General features: G+C 36.5%; 4 protein-coding genes and 1 non-coding gene across 5 annotated transcripts; 4 read left to right on the forward strand and 1 right to left on the reverse strand.

Moving 5' to 3' along the window:
• The first annotated feature begins 3381 nt into the window (after positions 1–3381).
• On the forward strand, positions 3382–6430 carry LOC130939867 (uncharacterized). The gene is made up of 4 exons (XM_057867932.1): positions 3382–3596; positions 4203–4594; positions 4873–5865; positions 5964–6430. Exons 1-4 carry the CDS (start codon positions 3382–3384, stop codon positions 6428–6430), a joined length of 2067 nt encoding a protein of 688 aa, XP_057723915.1.
• A 1015-nt stretch (positions 6431–7445) lies between these two features.
• On the reverse strand, positions 7446–10844 carry LOC130939868 (serine/threonine-protein phosphatase 7 long form homolog). The gene is made up of 5 exons (XM_057867933.1): positions 10767–10844; positions 9008–9723; positions 8846–8936; positions 7694–8759; positions 7446–7585 (listed from the first exon to the last, which is right to left on the reverse strand). The coding sequence occupies exons 1-5, from the start codon at positions 10842–10844 to the stop codon at positions 7446–7448; spliced, it is 2091 nt and encodes a 696-aa protein (XP_057723916.1).
• Positions 10845–11814: 970 nt separating this feature from the next.
• On the forward strand, positions 11815–15290 carry LOC130940714 (glucan endo-1,3-beta-D-glucosidase-like). The gene is made up of 5 exons (XM_057868929.1): positions 11815–12394; positions 12602–13266; positions 14220–14546; positions 14646–14928; positions 15027–15290. The coding sequence occupies exons 1-5, from the start codon at positions 12307–12309 to the stop codon at positions 15062–15064; spliced, it is 1401 nt and encodes a 466-aa protein (XP_057724912.1). The 5' UTR covers positions 11815–12306; the 3' UTR covers positions 15065–15290.
• Positions 15291–16445: 1155 nt separating this feature from the next.
• TRNAE-UUC (transfer RNA glutamic acid (anticodon UUC)) lies at positions 16446–16517 on the forward strand. Its single transcript has one exon. It is a non-coding gene; the product is annotated as a tRNA-Glu (tRNA).
• Positions 16518–16668: 151 nt separating this feature from the next.
• LOC130940715 (guanine nucleotide-binding protein subunit beta) lies at positions 16669–19278 on the forward strand. The gene is made up of 5 exons (XM_057868930.1): positions 16669–16977; positions 17075–17594; positions 17682–18039; positions 18731–18844; positions 19021–19278. The coding sequence occupies exons 1-5, from the start codon at positions 16872–16874 to the stop codon at positions 19054–19056; spliced, it is 1134 nt and encodes a 377-aa protein (XP_057724913.1). The 5' UTR covers positions 16669–16871; the 3' UTR covers positions 19057–19278.
• The last annotated feature ends 214 nt before the right edge of the window (positions 19279–19492 follow it).

Consider the following 19492-nt stretch of genomic DNA (forward strand, 5'->3'; position numbering starts at 1 on the left):
ATATAACAATATGCATTAGAGAATGTAAAAAAAATTCTAAAAAAACATATTACTATGAACAAACAAAATAAATGTAAAATTGATTAAAAAAATCAAAACTTATAAAAACTGATAATTATTCTTGATTTTTTTATTACAAATAAAATCGAATGGTAAAATTAGCAAAAAAATAATATTTTTTTAAATTATTTTTCATTTTAATAATTGAAGCGTAAAAACTACACTTAGTTATTTCCAGTGAACAAGAGTTAAAACATAGAAGTCATGTTTGTCTTTAAAGAAAAAAAACAGACAAACAAAAAATTCTGATATTTAACAAGAAAAGTCTAATTAAAAAGATGTTGCAGAGTACAATACATAAGCCTATATTAAAATCCACGATTATAAAAATAAGTTAAAATATAAATATAAAATATATATTAAAAATAATTAAATAATATATATTTATATATAAATATATAATAATTAATTTTAATAATTTATTTTAGTATATAAATAATATTTTTAATCAAACATATACAAAATAAAAAGATACGCGAGTACATAAAAATAGGGAGATATATAGGTGTATTATACACATAATATATTAAAACAGTATTTTTTGTTCTTGTTTTTGGTGTAATTTACTCTCTAACTGAACTATATCTGTATTATACACATAATATATTAAAACAGTATTTTTTGTTCTTGTTTTTGGTGTAATTTACTCTCTAACTGAACTATATCTCCCTATTTTTATGTACTCACGTATCTTTTTATTTTGTATATGTTTGATTAAAAATATTATTTATATACTAAAATAAATTATTAAAATTAATTATTATATATTTATATATAAATATATATTATTTAATTATTTTTAATATATATTTTATATTTATATTTTAACTTATTTTTATAATCGTGGATTTTAATATAGTCTTATGTATTGTACTCGCTGCAACATCTTTTTAATTAGACTTTTCTTGTTAAATATCAGAATTTTTTGTTTGTCTGTTTTTTTTCTTTAAAGACAAACATGACTTCTATGTTTTAATTTTTGTTCACTGGAAATAACTAAGTGTAGTTTTTACGCTCTGTTCAATTATTAAAATGAAAAATAATTTAAAAAAATATTATTTTTTTGCTAATTTTGCCATTCGATTTTATTTGTAATAAAAAAATCAAGAATAATTATCAGTTTTTATAAGTTTTGATTTTTTAATCAATTTTACACTTATTTTGTTTGTTCATCGTAATATGTTTTTTTAGAATTTTTTTTTACATTCTCTAATGCATATTGTTATATTTTTGTATTGGAATTTTTAGTACTCATTATTCATATAAAATTTTTAATTATTTCTATTAATACATGTTCTTTTGTATGGAACTTAGTTTTGTATGGAACTTAGTTAATTTTTATTTAATTTTTTATAATTTGACTATATAGGCAGCACAGTACACGTGAACCGCTATAGCCTATAGCGGTTTACACTCACACACAAACACACGTAAACCGCTGCTGCCAGTAGCAGTTTACACTCACACACACGCACGTAAACCGCTGCTGCCAGCAGCGGTTTACACTCACACACTCACACACATAAACCGCGGCTGGTTGTAGCGGTTTATGCACACTTGTAAACCGCTAGCGGTTTACATAAAATAGTGAAACAACGCATTTGCGTATATAAAACTGAAACAATGTATTTGCGTAATATTGGGGCTCAAACAATTTATAAGCGTAAATTGCCCTAAAAATAATGTTATATACTAAAATTTTATTTTTACATGACATATTTAATGATTTCAAAATTCATAAACATTAATATTTTATTATTTATATACATCATATTTGAAACTTAAATACATAGACTTTACATTATTTATTTACATGAATACTTAAAATCTCACATATTAAACTATTCCATCATTGATCAAATGACCAATATTTCTTTCAGGATCCTCAAAGAAATCAGATACATCATAATGAGTGGTGGAATTTTCAACATTATTTGAAACAAAATTCGACTCTTTTCTCTTGTCGTCCTTTTTCAAAGATGCCTGGTAAAGATCGACTAGGTGCCTTGGGGTACGGCAGGTACGAGACCAATGGCACTTTCCACCACAACAGAAATACTTATCCTCTACTGATTTATTTTACCCGATATTTCTTTCTTGATCCTACTTCTGGTGAGATCCTCTCTTTTGAATATAATTCCTTTTCCTTCCATAATTTTTCTTGCTACTAGAACTTTGCCAATGATTTGCCGCATTTACTTCAGAAAATGGGGCGGTGCCAGCTGGACGTGCTTCATGATTCTTTAAAAGCAACTCATTGTTTCGTTCAGCAACAAGAAGACAAGAAATTAACTCAGAATATTTTTTAAACCCTTTTTCTCGATACTGCTGCTGTAGGAGCACATTCGAGGCATGGAAGGTTGAGAAAGTTTTCTCTAACATATCATGATCAGTTATCTTTTTCCCACATAATTTCATTCGTGAGGTGATTCGAAACATTGCAGAATTATATTCATTTATGGATTTCAAATCCTGCAGACGTAAGTGCGTCCATTCATATCGGGCTTGAGGAAGTATCACCGTTTTTTTATGATTATACCTTTCTTCAAGGTCTTTCCAAAGATCTGCATGATCTTTTAATGTGAGATATTCATTTTTCAATCCTTCGTCAAGATGACGACGAAGAAAAATCATGGCTTTGGCTTTATCCTTTTTGGGATGCATTATTTTCGGCCTTAATGGTATCTCCAAGATCCATTGAATCAAGATGAATTTCAGCTTCTAGCATCCATGATAAATAATTGTTTCCAGATATATCAAGAGCATTGAATTCAAGATGAGAGAGTTTCGACATAATGAAAATTTGTTACCTGAGTCTTCTTTAAAAATTTGATCAGAGTCTCGTGCTGATAACGTGTTGTGAAATAAATAAATAAGGAAGATATAAATATAAGATAGAAAAATATAAATATAAAACTCTTGTATTAATATTTACTATTATAATTATTTTGATATAATAAAAGTAACTTATATATTACTAATATAAGTAGTATTGTATGTAAAGAAAAAGAAGAGTATAAAAGAGAGAGAGAAATATTGCTCCGTAAAAAAAAAGATTATTATAGTTTGCTTGTGTTTTTCTTAGAGGCAATAGACCTCTATTTATACATGTACGGGGAGTCTAATTTCAACATACATTTAAAATTAATTTTTCCTTAAAAAAGTAAACTCCACGTAAAAATAGACATCCACGTCCCATTCTTATCACATCAGAATATAATTTTCTCTTAAAATAATTTATAATTATTTCACTTATTTGCCACTTTAGCAAATTTTAAAATTATGGGTCTTTTTATAAGGCTCAGTTTTTTCAATATTGGGATGGAGAATGAGTTGTGCAGAGATATGGGAAATGGAGGTGTTAGACAATGGTGTGGGACAGGTTTTTCTGATCCATGGCAGGCGGGCATTCGGACCCAGCGATTGGCGTGGGCGGGAATCAAAGTTGAAATTGTATATGGGAATCGTTGGGTCCGATTCGTTAAGGGTGCAATGTTGATTTTTTTTTTTGTTGTCTATGAAACTGGAGTCGCTCGGTACGTTTGCGGTTTTCTGATTTTTTTTTTTTTTTACTCAAGGAATCGTTGGGTCCGTTTGGTGGGGCAGGTGAATTTTTTTTTGTTTAATGGAGTCGTTGGGTCCGATTTGTGGGAGGGAGTTTTTTTTTTTTTGTTGTAGGGGTCGCTGGGTCCGTTTTGCAGAAGAAAAAAAAAGTGAAATTTTTTTAGTAGGATTCGGTGGGTCCGATTTGTATATATATATATATGTGTGTGTTTTGAAAACTCGGATGAACTCCTCAAATCTGATTCCTCTTTACTGTTCAGCGTCTTCTTCCCTTCTTCCTCCCCTGTTTCTATTGTACTTGTCATTGAGTCTGTGTTATTTCATTTGAACTCCAAGAGTAAATGAGAGTTCACTAGATATTTATGTATGAGAGTATGAAAAATGGTTGATAGAGTTACAGTTAGAGTATATTATTTCGGTCAGATTCTATTAGAAACACCCGAAGGAGTGAGATTTAGTTGTGAGAAGCCGTTAGATATTGTAATCCCTTTCACAATCTCATTCGAGGAGCTAAAAGGTGTGATTTGTAAGAAGATAGGTTTTCAAATATCCAAGAAAATATCATGTATGGTATATAGATATCCCATACCGGTATTTGGTGGTTTCGTGCAGTATCAAACCAAGTATGTAACCGACGAAGCGAGTATGCAGGAGATGTTTTCAATGTATTTTGAAAGTCGCGGTCAGATATCGGTGATAGAGTTGTACGTCGAATTCGAACAATCTGAAGTGGACCGAAATATTGAAGAGGAAGAATATGATAGTGACAGTGAGGAAGAGTTTGAAAGCAATTACGAAGCTGTTGCTCCAGAAGGAGAAGAAGATCAAGGTGACGGGGTGGTGGGTCCAAATGTGGAAGACGTTGCACATGCACTTGCAAACGAAGATCCCTTTGAGGAGCCGTCCTTCATGCGGGTTCTGGACTTGGAAGCCATGCATGCGCCGGAGTTTCCGGAATATATGAGTGCCGGTACGTATTAACATATAAATATAAAAAGTAGTAGACTTTGGGAAATAATCTATGTTGATAGATGTAAATAAGAATATAAGTCACGTGAAAATTAAGTTGTGTGCATTCGTCCAAAGTTTTTTATGTGTTTATGTTTGTAGGATGTTAAAAGTGGGATGACAACATGATAGATAGGAATAATATTTATATTGATGGGGATATAGGGAGCATTGACGTAGTCTTTAAGTTATTAAATGTATTTGCCTTAAATTAATTTGATTTGGCTGTCGTTGTGGTAGAAATTCCTATGGTTGCAAATGGTGAATTTGCAATCGGAATGGAATTCAGTTGTAGGGAAGCTGTTATGATGGCGGTGAAAGATTATACCATCCGAAGAGGCGTAGACTACCGTGTGTATGAGTCGGAGCCGTTGACCTTCTATGCGAAGTGTACACAATATGGATCAGGGTGTGATTGGCTTATCAGGGTTAGCATGATCAGCAGAAAGTATTGTTGGGTTATAAGGAGGTACAACGGTTCTCACACTTGTACTAGAGCCACTATTTCTCAGGATCATTCGAAGCTGGATTCGAACACAATTGCGGAAGCAATAAAGCCGTTGGTTGAGGCTGACCCGTCAATAAAGGTGAAATCAGTTATTGCGGAAGTGCAGTCGAAGTTCAATTACACCGTCAGCTATCGGAAGGCATGGTTGGCGAAACAAAAAGCAGTGGAAAAAATATTTGGCGGTTGGGAAGCATCATATGAAGCTTTGCCTATTTGGTTTCAGGCCATGTGTAACAAGGAGCCATCAGCAATCGTCCATTTCGAGACTATGTCTGCATATCAAGGTGATGAGGAAGTAACTGATATCCGGGTATTGCATAGAGTCTTCTGGAGTTATTACCCCTGCATTAGAGCGTTCAGACACTGCAAGCCAGTTGTCCAGGTTGATGGGACTCACTTGTACGGAAAGTATAAGGGTTGTTTGTTGGTCGCCGTTTCACAGGATGGTAACAATAATATCGTCCCTATTGCGTTCGCAATTGTGGAGGGGGAGACTTCTGATGCATGGCACTTTTTTCTTAGTAACCTGCGACAACATGTTGTGACTAGGGATGGTGTGGGACTGATTTCTGACAGGCACGAATCCATCAATGCAGCTATTGCCCGGAGCAACGGAGCTTGGTCGCCCCCGAGAGCATTCCACATGTTTTGCATCAGGCATATAGAGTCGAACTTCTTGAGAAAGTTCAAGGCACCGTACCTGCAAAAACTTGTGGTCAATATAGGTAAATGTTAAGTAACTATAATTTCCTTATTAACCGAGTTACCTTCCAGCAGATTTTCTCATGAATTCTTCTCTTGTGTGGCCTTGATTGTTGTCCAGGTTATTCGAGGACGGTGCGCGAGTACGAACAGCGCTACCAGCGTTTACGTGAACGGGGCGAGGCATATACCAACTGGCTGAACCGAATCCCACGCGAACAGTACGCGTTGGCGTATGACGGTGGCTACCGCTGGGGTCACATGACGACAAACCTAGTGGAATGCATCAACTCCGTGTTGAAGGGGGCACGCAATCTTCCTATAACTGCACTTGTGAAAGCCACATTCTACAGGTTTAACGAGTTGTTCACTAGAAAAAGAGCCGAGGCGGAGTCGCGGATAACAGCTGGACATGTTTTTTCTGAGGTTGTCACGTCGAAGTTGAATGCCAATCAACTTGCAAGTTCTAACATCCAGGTTAATTGCTTCGATAGGATGAATGAGGTCTTCGAGGTTCGTGAGATGCCAGCTGGAACTGAGTATGCCGTCGATCTCCGTCAACAACGCTGTGACTGTGGTGAGTTTTAGGTGGATCGGATTCCCTGTCGACATGTTTTTGCATGTTGTGCGAATCAGCGACTGGATTGGCGAGTGTATGTCCACGAAGTTTACAAGATGGACCAAGTTCGAAGGGTTTACCGAGCTAGGTTTCGGCCACTGGGCAATCCCACTATGTGGCCTGTGTACAGCGGCCCTCGATTTGTCCCGAATCCGAACATGAGACGGGCGAACAAAGGTCGCCCGAGGATGACACGTTTCTTGAACGAAATGGACACACGAATGTTACGTGCTCCTAGGCGTTGTCGGCAATGTGGAGCCGAGGGACACAGCCGAAGTAGATGCCGTCGGTCATCTGGTGTAGGTCCGAGTAACCCAGGATAGTAGTTTTATGCCTATCATGTTTCATTGTACTACTTTATGGCATTTGCTTGTTTATTTTTACGCGTTTGTTTATGTTTATCAGGACATTGTTATTTCATGAAACTTCTTTACGAGACCTGAGACTTCTTTATGACCTTAGATATCAAATTAACTTATTTTCTAATTCATTAATTAGTTAGTATCTATTACTATTACACTATTTAAATATATGTTAAAAAAGATTAATATTAATTCATATCATATAATTAATCAATAACAAAAATAAAACAAAAAATATTAATTTATAGATATTTAAGAAAGTTTAATTTTTATTTTAATAATGATATGAGTAAACCATAATAAAAGGGAGCTGCTGCCACCAGGCTAGAAAATCTGTTACTAACATTTATGCAAATTAAATTATATGTTAATATTATTTAGTAAATGACTTATTTTTACTTAACATTTATTATACCCTGACTTATTAACTTCAAAATACAAGTACTCAACACATAAACACAACATTAACTTCAAAATACAAGTATTCAACATAGATACACAACATTAACTTCAAAATACAAGTATTCAACATAGATACACAACATTAAATTCAAAATACAAGTATTCAACATAGATACACAACATTAAATTCAAAATACAAGTACTCAACATAGATACATAGCTACTTTCTTGTTGCCCACTTTATGTTCTCGAGGATGTTCTTGCATTTCTTCTTGGCCTTCTTGAACATGGACGGGGTGTATCGATTAGCGCTCCGACGTGGCGGGTCCACCCTGAGATTGTAATGTTTACCTGTCTCACCTGTACATAATTTAATGAAAGAGACTATCCAATATGATGCAAACACGGGATAAAAAGGCAAAAAAAGAAAGAAAGCAACAAGTGCAAAACATAATCATAAAGTCGGACCTGCATCATCCGCATCATCTGGAGCATTGTTGCGGGATTCTTCATCCTCATCCATCTCGTCATCCTCGCTCTCCTCTTGATCCTCATCCATCTCCTCATCATCCGGTTCTTCCACGAGATACTGATCGGTTTCATGCTCACCTATCCCGGCATTTTCTTCAATCTGACCCATTGATACACGCCGTAGGTTCCGGCTAGTAAAGATCCCCCGACCGCCTTCACTTCTACTGGAATCTCCAGTTTCCAAACCTCCAGAAGCAACTGAGGCAGTGTGGCATGGAATCCTCGCGTCCAAAGAATACCTGCCGGGCATAAATTCAGGTTGATGGCCAAATTGTGACTGCCCTGCATCCGCAGCCATGAAGCCAAGCAACTGGCTAAAAGAAGCACCCTCTCCAGCATCCCATTGTGGAGTACTCCAATATTGTTGATCTATTGGGTATGACGGGGTATATTGTGTCTGAACATGATATGGTACCGAGGCCTGAAATTGTTCTTGGGAAGCTGGAGGTAGAGGTGGATGTGGATGTGAATGTGAAACCGGTTCTTCATTGGCTACATGAATAACTGGGCTACCCTCATCTTCCATTACTGGGCTACCCTCATCATTTATAGATGGGTTACCCTCATCATCCATTACTTGTTCACCTTCATCGTTCTCTTGAACCACAACATTTGACAATCTCAAATGCTTGCCATACCGTGCACGATACCAGTCCATGTAAACATCCAAAGGATGCTGTGAAGGTTCCACATACTCACACAGAATGTAATTATACCTGTTTGTCCAGCGCATAATCCAACATGAATGGGACGGGGCTGTGGCCCAGTCAAGATTCTTAGGACCAGCAAGTGTTTCTCCATGTGCCCTTCCCAGATTTGTTTCCTCAGATGGAACTCCCTGAACCAAACCAAATTGTCTTCTAACTCTATCCGTTGCATGCCACTCAATAGATTCGAATGAAATCAACGGAACCGTAGCGCTCCAGACTACTGCGTGCAGGAAGATGTCTTCTGGGATTATGCCCGGTTCAATGCGATCCACACCATAAGCAACCCACACGAACTGAACATAGCATAAGACATACGTGACTACAATTAAAATAACAATCAACCTCAATTGAAGACAAATATTTTCTATTAAAAACACACCTGCCCTTCCTGAACCTCATCTAACGCCTCCCTAAAGTAGGCGAGACTAAGATATCTATACCGATTGTCACCACGCTCCCAGTTACGCCACCTGAAATTATTTATGTTACTAGCACATCTTAAATAGAATTATGAACATAACAAGTAAGTTGACAATGTTACCTGTTTGCAAGCGGAAAACTGCGTGGTTCCCTAGTAGGGGGCGCAAGATACGGTAGGCGGATCCAAAACCAACCTAGCAGCAGTGTTAACGGACCATCGATTTCTTTACAATCAAAACAAGAGGCCCGGCATAATGACCGGTATAGGTGCGCCAAACATGCCGATCCCCAACTAAAATTACTGATACTATGAAAATCCCGGAGCAAAGGCAGAAACTTCCAGTGCACAGATGCCCCTGACTTGTCTCCAAGTAATATAGTACCCAATAACAACATAATGTGGCACTTGACGTACCTCTGCATACTGTTTTCGTCAGTCAGTTGTATACGTTCTTTTAGATTCCTAAGCCATGTCATTTTTATGCCGCTCCCTCTGCAGTCGGCCTTTCTCGGTGCAACCCCAAACTGATGGAAACACTTACCCTCCAATGCTTCAAAGCTGCTCAAGGTCATCCCCGTAACCGGAAGGCCGTTCGTCGGGAGGCCCAAAATAACAGCTACATCCTCAAGGGTCACTGTGCACTCACCAATCGGAAGGTGGAAGGTGTGTGTTTCCGGCCGCCACCTCTCAACTAAAGCATTTATCAATGCTTTCTGTCCTTGGACTACTCCAATCTGAGAGGCATGATAAAACCCAGTTACCCGTAAATGATCCTCTACACTTGGATGGTACCGATCCGGAGGCAGTGGGTGGTCACATGTGATCATCCGTGAACTCTGAAAAAACATAACATGTTCCTAGTCAAATCATAAATGATTACTAATTTACAACTTAAATTAATCTTACTACTTCATCGATTAATCATAATTTCTAGCCCAATTACTAAAAAATAACTAACAAATTTTCAGACTACAGCAGGTAAACATAACTTCAAAAGGTTATCATAATTCCTATAATTATAATTTCCTAAAATTAATCATAATAATTTACTAATTAACTATAACTTCTCATCTATTTACTAACAACATATGAACAACATTGTCTAACTAACAACATACAAAATTAACGTTACTATAGTATTCTTAGTTAAATTATAATTGAATTCTTATAATTTACCTTTCTTCCCAAATGAACTATGTATTAAGTAAATTGGCCTTGCAATTAATATTAAAAAATTTCGTTATTAATGATGCAGTTCCGAATTATAAATTCTTAAATTAATAACAAAAGTAAATTAAGTAATTCTAAATTCCAAATTCTAAATCTATTACAACATCAGAATTATAATTTCCAACCTTGATCACAAAAGTTAATTACTAAACTACAATATCTACTCGTATTACAAAAATATTTCTAACATATTCTCCAACAAAAAATTATAATAAATCCTAAATATATAATCTCCAACAATAATATCTTACATTTCCTCCAACTAACTAACAACATCTATACATAATAACAAACAATTTACATTCATAATTTATAACTTTAATCATCAAAATTTATTCATTAATCAAAATAACCGTCTAACAAAATTTTTTTTAACATAATTTCCAATTAACTAACAATATCTAAACATAATAACAAAAAAATTAAAAAAATTGCTAACATTATAATTTTAAAATTAATAATCAGATTTTATATTAATTAATTATAATTTCTAATACTGCTCTCAAAAAATTCTTACAAAATCTGTAACAATCAACATTTATATATCTATCTACCTAACTGCAACATTTAACCATAAAATACAAAAAAATTTTCTACAAAATTTAATTAAAATACAGAAATTTGCAAATAATTAAAAAATTTAACTTACATAATCAGGATTAGACAAATAATTAACAATGTGAAGTTCAGGACGATCAACATCTCTAGCCTTGTGTCTCTTAGCCATTTCCACAGATTCAATTGCATGCAGGGTTTTTGAAGAAGAAGGGAGGAGGAGGATGAACTCACAGAACAAGAAATGGGTTTTCACTTTGAAAAGGATAGTTCGGAGTGAGGGAGTGGGGGAAAGGGAAAGGGGGGTATGCTGGCTGCTGGGGCACCGTTCTGGGGAGGAGCTCCTCTCCGACACGTGGAATGCTCAAGGAATCGGACCGTCCGTTTGCTCCTATCGCTGCGTCCGATTCTTGTAGAGGAAACGCTGGGTCCGATTGCCGTGTAGGGGACGAATCGCTGGGTCCGATTCGTGTTGGGGGGGAAACGCTGGGTCCGTTTCCTGCTTTACACTCCTTCCTGACACCACAGCCAAGTTATTCACTCTCTCACCCCATATACCCACAAAACACCCAACACTCCCCAATATGAAAATTAAAAAGCGTTTTTATAATAATAACTTTCTTTAAAGTAAACTTGAATATCTTTTTATTATAAATTATAAATCTACTCTCCAGCTTCCACCAATCCACCCTAGTTTCTAGATAAATAAATGGTCTTTAATTACGATAACAAATTAACAATTTGACCATAAGGTTGTCAATCTTTGTATTTTCCAGTTTAGCAGTGAATTCAATTTTCAAACCTTGAGAAAAACATCATTTTCCCATTGGACGTTGGACCTACTACTAATTGATTTCCATTTTTTCAAGAATCTGAATGCGATGCCGCCTTCGAAGCAATGGAAACTGGAAAGCCTTCGCGGAGCATAACTTGTCTTTCAAGTGTCCCTCGCTCATGACCCAAAAAAAAAAAAAAAAAAGTGTCCCTCGCTAATGTAAATAAAGTATATTTATCCAAGCCATTTGTCTACAAATAATATCCTCTTATTTGTTTTATTTTTTCATTGCAATGGATCCCCACGTTCTCTTTTTCCCATTTATCCGAAAACAGAGTGTGTCAATTAGTAAACCCAAACAAACAGTAAAATAGTTTACTTTGAGGAAATGAGTTGTTAGGGATTGGGACCAATGGCACATCAAAAGGTTGAATCCTTCCCGGAAACTCACCCATTTAACGAGACAACTTCACCTATACGTCTTCACTACTATTGGCTCTTGACATTAACTCCTATTCATACTTGATAATAGTACAACGGTAACTCCCCCTCCAAGCTCCAACTAATAAGCTCTCACTTCACTGCTCCTTCTTCTTCTTAGTTGTAGTTTCGATTTCTAGATACCGGACATCCTCTTTCATTCTACCACTCGACTTCTTTCTCTTTATTCAATTCAATTTTTGTCGTTTCTCTTTGCTGTTCATTCCTCAGTCTCACGCTCCCACTATATATCATAGCAAGCAGTGACTAATTAAGAGCGCAACATCACAGCAGGCAGCACCCTGCACTCCCACCTGAAAGATTAATTAGCGGATTATGAGCCAAGTTTAATTAGCTATAATTTTCTTCTTAGAAAGCCATGGATGCAATCACACCTTTGCGCCCTTCAATCTTCCTCTGCTTTTATCTATTGCTATTGGCCACCACTCTCACTCTCCGCTTCGCTGGTTAATCCTTACGTCCCTTTTTCATAACTTTCTTTACCTTTTAGCCGGAAAAGCAATCTTACTTTCTGGTCACTTTCTTTCAAGGAAAGTGAAAAAGAAGAATTCTCAAACTATTCTCATTATTGCCTATTTTCTTTTTAATTTACTCTTTCTCTTACTATCACTTCCTAATTAACTTCTCTTTCATTTTCTCGCCTGTTTTGCCAGAGTCACAGTCCTTCATCGGCGTAAACTATGGTCAGGTCGCCGACAACCTCCCACCGCCAGACGCCACCGCAAAGCTCCTCAAGTCCACCACCATCGGAAAAATCCGTCTCTACGGCGCCGATCCCGCTATCATCAATGCCCTGGCCAACTCCGGCATCTCAATCGTCGTCGGTGCCGCCAACGGCGACATTCCGAACCTGGCGTCCGATCCGAACGCGGCGGCTCAGTGGGTTAACGCGAACGTGCTACCCTACTACCCAGCAAGCAACATCACCCTCATCACCGTCGGCAACGAGGTCTTGACCTCCGGCGACCAGGGCCTAACCTCACAGCTGGTACCGGCGATTCGAAATGTCCAAAATGCGCTGAACTCTGCATCGCTGGGCGGGAAGATCAAGGTGTCGACGGTGCACTCGATGGCGGTGTTGACTCAGTCGGATCCTCCGTCCACGGGGTCGTTCAACCCAGCTCTCCAAGACACACTGAAACAATTACTTTCTTTTCAGAGAGACAACAAATCTCCTCTCACCATTAACCCTTACCCGTTCTTTGCTTACCAGAGCGACCCTAGACCTGAAACGCTTGCATTTTGCCTCTTTCAGCCTAACTCGGGCCGAGTTGACTCGGGTAACGGAAAGCTCTACACCAACATGTTCGATGCTCAGGTCCGTACGTTATCTTTTCTTTTGTTTATTTATTTTTTTAAATTAAAGTTGCATACCTTTAGTTTTACTCTTGTTTTTCCACATTCGATCCACGTGTCTACAATCTTTGCACTGATTCTTTAACTTTGTTCCTCTGTGGTCGGTTCGCATTTGTTGTATATTTATCTCTCGTTGAACTGTGACACCACGGTCTTAATATTCTTCAAGTTGATATATTTTTCAAACCGAAAGTAACTTATATTATTTATTATCATTGTTTGATTTGTAGTATTATGGCTTTATTATGCAATGAGTGACTAGATTTAGAAATGCCGTGTCAAATTAAGATGTTAGATGTGTTTAGATGTAGATGTAGTTTACAATTACATAGAAATAGAAGATTATGTTAGATGTCATACATGAGTTACGTAATTTGGACTAATCGAGTTAAATGTGTGTATCTTGTATTGTAGCCAAAGAAAGGTTTCTAATTAGGATTTTTGGCGTTATAGGCATAAGAGTGGAGTTATTGTTCTTATCTTTCTCAGTTATATAATTAAAGAGGGTGGATGGAGCATACCCTGTCCTTCCTTTTCTTATTCCCCTTTGAAATAATGAGTCTGTAGATTTATCACCTAAGTCCTCCAAATGACTTTGATTGGAAGACAGCCTGGCTTCCCCCAATATGGTCACAATTCGCAAATGACTGAATGAGTCCTTCCAAAGTTTCAATAATTGATGGACATGGAAAAGAAAAATGGACCATACCTAGCCTAGTGACTGACTATGATATTGGTTGGTAAAACTTTATATCTCTTTTATCATATGGAATATCAAAGAAAATGCCACACAGTGAGTAACTTTGCTGATGATTCAATCAAAATGGAAATCATTCATCTAATAAACTCATTTGGTTTGTTGTAATTTGCGCCATTTGCAGCTTTCTTTTTGATGTGGGTTAACTGTTGTAATAGGTCGATGCAGTACACTCTGCTTTAAGTGCTATGGGGTACCAAGACATTGAAATTGTGGTTGCTGAGACTGGGTGGCCCGCTCGCGGTGACAACAATGAAGTAGGACCAAGTGTTGATAATGCCAAGGCCTACAATGGGAATCTGATCAATCATCTTAGATCATTGGTTGGTACCCCTTTGATGCCTGGGAAATCAGTCGACACTTATATTTTTGCACTCTACGATGAGGATTTGAAACCAGGCCCGGGATCTGAGCGCGCCTTTGGCCTGTACAAAACTGATCTTAGCGTGTCATATGATGTTGGCTTGGCCAAGTCTAGCCAGCAGGTGAGGAAATTGCTCTAACCTGTATTGAGTGTCCGAAACATTTCGCTAGTTGCGATTTTCAGTAACAAATTGTCTTGTGTTATTTATTTGCCTGTACAGATTCCCCCAAGTAGTCCTAAAACTCCTGCACCTACTACGGCAGCCGGATGGTGTGTTCCTAAAGCAGGAGCATCCGATGCTCAGTTGCAGGCAAACCTCGACTATGCCTGTAGTAGTGAAGGCATAGACTGTGGACCAATTCAACCCGGAGGTACCTGTTTTGAGCCTAACACAGTTGCGTCCCATGCTGCCTTTGCCATGAATCTGTACTACCAAACATATGGCAAGAATCCATGGAATTGTGATTTCTCTCAATCAGCAACGTTGACTTCCCAAAACCCAAGTAAGTTTTCTTGCTTAGACCAAGAATAATATAGGTTTCATATCATACATTGTATTTTACCGTGTTTAACACGATCTTCCTCTTCCTCCTCTTTGTAGGTTACAATGCTTGCGTTTACCCTGGCGGGAGTATCTGAAAAGTAGAGGCTTCAGCTCTTGGCAATAAATTGTGCTGATAGAATTGTTTTATAATTTTAAAATAAATTAATGAATAAGGCTTTGTCTTTTTCCCTCTTTAAGTTATACATCTTAATTAATTTTATGTTGCTTTAATTGTAAAGTCATGTCAATTCTGGTTTGTGTAAGATACTAAGATATCTACTTATTACTTTATCAAAAAAGGTCCACTTATTAGTGTGACAATCTACAAATTCCTGTTTCTTCAATTCTCCTGTGATCCCCCACCCTAGTACTCGATTTGGTTTCAATCATTCCTTTTTTATAACTACGATCTCTTGCCTTGTTGTGTAGTAGTGTAGCAATGTTATTAGACTGTCATTCGTTTTCTCGGACTGGAAATGAGTCATTTATTTTCTGGGACAGGAATTGAAATTAGGAGATTGTGATCCTAGTAATATGTTTGGAGATTGGAAATAGGAATTTAAATTTTAATTTCGAGACACAAAATTTTGATATATTCAAATACTTCTAAAAAATAACAGTACTAAAATTTTTAGTGATAGTGATTGAAATTTTTGTAATATTTTGTTTTAAAAATATTTTCATTTAAATTTTTAAATTTAAAATTTATTCTTCAATTTCTATCTTTATTTTAAACCAAATATAAAATTGAGACATAATTAAATTTATTATATTCTATACTAAATACAATATAGAAATTTAATTTAGTCTCTATTTTTTAATTTTTTATTTACATACAATTTTATTATCCATTGTACATCATTTATCGCCAAATGAGACAACTTTTTAATTGAAGAATCTCATGAACCAAGTGTGATACTAGAAAAATAATATGATGTATAATAAATCACAGGACTAAAGCATTGATAAAATTCATCGTATTGACTATATATTAAAAACATACAAGAGTTTCTACAGTTTTGCTATTAGTACTAATGATTTTGTAGGTTAGAACTCGGAAATTACAAATTTACAATACCGACTTTTGTAGGATGTGGTCATATGGCAATGTTCCAAACCATTTTATTTTCAAAGGCTCAGCATTTGGACTTTCTATACGTAAGCTGAGATCATAGAATAAACGGGATAAATCTTTCCCATGATTCACGAGTGACGTTGACTTATAATATAATATATGAAAAGTTTTAACGAGCCATAAAAATATATTATTTTTGCTTTTTAATTATTTAATTAGTTATTAATATTTAAAATTTTGAGTTAAAGTATGATGTTATATTATTAGACTAAAAAAATTGTATTAATGACTAAAACTAATGACAAAAAATAACAAATTGTAATAATTTTTTAATATTTTTCATATAATATTAGAGGAAAACAATGTAATAATATAAGTAATGGAGTTCCCAAAATTAAAGATCCGTTGTCGTCCAGCGGTTAGGATATCTGGCTTTCACCCAGGAGACCCGGGTTCGATTCCCGGCAACGGAAATTGTTTTCTTTTTTAATTCATTTTATTTAACAAAAGAACAGTTGTAACTTGTAAGTTTTACCGTTTGGAAAATTTGGATAGGTAAATGCGTGGTTTGCGGTAGTTGGGAGTGGAATATGATGGACTAAGATAAGACGATAGTGCTACTGCTAGCAGAGAATAATAGGTTTCTATTTGGTCGGTAGTGATGATGATGATGATGATGATGGCGATGGCGACGGCGACGGCGACGAAGCTATTATATAGATAGACAACTAGTAACAGTAAACACAACTTGTGTCCTGTCCATCTATGGACTAATTTGCAGTTGTAGTTACAGGTTTAGACCTAACATAACAATAAAGAATTAAAAGATGTCCGTTGCAGAGCTGAAGGAGCGTCACTTGGCGGCTACACAGACCGTTAACAACCTCCGCGACCGATTAAAGCAGAAGCGCCTCTCTCTTCTCGACACTGACAGTAACTAACTTCCTCCTATTCTGTTAATCGTTAATTCCTTTGCTCCTCTTATCTTCTTAGGCAAGATCTAATTCATTACTCAAATCAAATTTCTCAGTTTCCGGCTACGCCAAATCACAGGGGAGAACTCCGGTGACCTTCGGACCCACCGATCTGGTTTGCTGCAGAACCCTCCAGGGTCACACCGGCAAGGTGTATTCATTGGATTGGACTTGGGAAAAGAATCGAATTGTTAGCGCCTCCCAAGACGGTAGGCTAATAGTCTGGAATGCGCTGACGAGCCAGAAGACTCATGCCATCAAGCTTCCTTGCGCATGGGTCATGACCTGTGCCTTCTCTCCAACCGGTCAATCCGTCGCGTGCGGCGGCCTCGACAGCGTCTGCTCCATTTTCAATCTCAATTCCGCCGCCGATAGGGACGGTAATCTCCCCGTATCGCGTATGCTTACCGGCCACAAGGGTTATGTCTCCTCTTGCCAGTATGTTCCTGATGAAGACACTCACTTAATCACTGCTTCTGGTGATCAGACTTGTGTTCTTTGGGATATTACTACTGGTCTTAGAACCTCTGTTTTCGGCGGTGAATTTCAGTCTGGTCACACTTCAGATGTGCTTAGGTATAAATGATAATTCACTTGTGTCTCAATTATAATATTATCTAAAACTTTAATCTGAGAATTTGTTTTCTGGTTTGTGGCTCTCAGCATTTCAATTAATGGATCCAACTCTAGAATGTTCGTGTCTGGTTCTTGTGATTCAACTGCCCGGTTATGGGATACTCGTGTGGCAAGTCGCGCAGTGAGGACATTTCATGGGCATGAGAGAGACGTTAGTGCTGTCAAATTCTTCCCTGATGGGAATAGATTTGGAACCGGCTCGGATGATGGAACTTGCAGATTGTTTGATATCAGGACAGGGCACCAACTCCAAGTATATCAACAGCAGCATAGTGAAAATGGCACTGCAAATGTGACCTCCATAGCATTCTCCATATCAGGAAGGCTCCTTTTTGCTGGATACACTAATGGTGATTGCTATGTTTGGGACACTTTATTGGCAAAGGTAATTGACTAATTGGTGCTTTACTGAGTGTGATATAAAATAATAGGCTACGCATTTTTTACTCTTTAGTTAGCAACCATACTAATATGACAGGTGATGCTTCTGACATGGTAGTTACAAAACTTCTGTTTATTCGGGGAAAAGGGTTAGTTTAGGGTACCAATACACACTGTCCTTAATTCCTAATAAGTATTTACACATTGATATAGCTACTGCATATGAAATATTTGAGGTTGATCCTTATTTCATATGCAGTATATATTTAGATCATTGACTCCGTGATTATTTTTATCGTTTTTTCCCTGTAGTTACCTATAATAGATGGAATGGTTGTGCTACTGTCAGTATGTTGGATCTTAGTTTTGCAGGGTTGGGTTCTTATTTTAAAAGGAGTTCATCTGAACCTTTTGAAGTAAATGACATAGGTTCAAGGTGAAAAGAACTAAAGAAGTGAAAATTCTAGTTTAGACTAATATGATTGTGAAGAATGGTATTATATGAAATATCAAACTTGAAACTTATCATATTATTTAGTAGTATACCAGAAAGCAAAACTAAAATTTAATTCCCTTGTGATACATCTTGTTATTGCCTTGATTCCGTAGACACTGTTTTCTCCTAGCAATAATTGGCACTTCTCATGTACTTGCATTTGTGCAACCTTCATGTCTCATGACTTGTTTACTTCCAGGTTGTATTGAATTTAGGATCACTTCAAAACTCTCATGTGGGCAGGATCAGCTGTTTAGGTTTGTCAGCTGATGGAAGTGCCTTGTGTACAGGAAGTTATGACACAAACTTAAAGGTAACTAACTAAGCATACATTTTGGCCTGATATTGTATTTACTATATAATCTGTCATGAAGGAATGCTAGTGTGTATGAATGCTTGGTTATATCCTTGGGATATTGTAATATCTGAGTATCATCTGTCAATTTAAAAATCCTTGGTTATTTTGACATGATTGCTTGCTTCTTGCAGATATGGGCATTTGGAGGGCATAGGAAGGTGATCTGAACCATGAATGGGCAAATACTTGTACTTTTTAGCTCCCCATCAAGGCCACTCCTTGCATGCGATGTTGTTCATCTAAATCCAGATGTGAGTGATGTTTGATTGTGATGGTAGATTTGGAGACATTGGTATTGCAGTAATGCAGATGTATGTACAAGACAATATGGGGTGCATAAGGTATACCAAGTTAAGGATACCGGTACATATTTCTTCAACGTTTTTCAATTATATAGTTTTTTTGTTTTATACTTTAAAAATTAACTACGTTTGAATTTTTTTTTTATAAAAAAGAGACAATTTAAATTCTAAATGTAATGCTTAGTATAAAAGTCTTGTGTATACAAACAAAATATTAAATTGTTGGTAAAATATAATTTATACAAATTTTATACGTAACTTTACGTATTAAATATAAAATTTTGAATATTTTGTTACTTAA

This window comes from Arachis stenosperma, chromosome 7 (assembly GCF_014773155.1).
Source record: "Arachis stenosperma cultivar V10309 chromosome 7, arast.V10309.gnm1.PFL2, whole genome shotgun sequence".
NCBI classification, from domain to species: domain Eukaryota; kingdom Viridiplantae; phylum Streptophyta; class Magnoliopsida; order Fabales; family Fabaceae; genus Arachis; species Arachis stenosperma.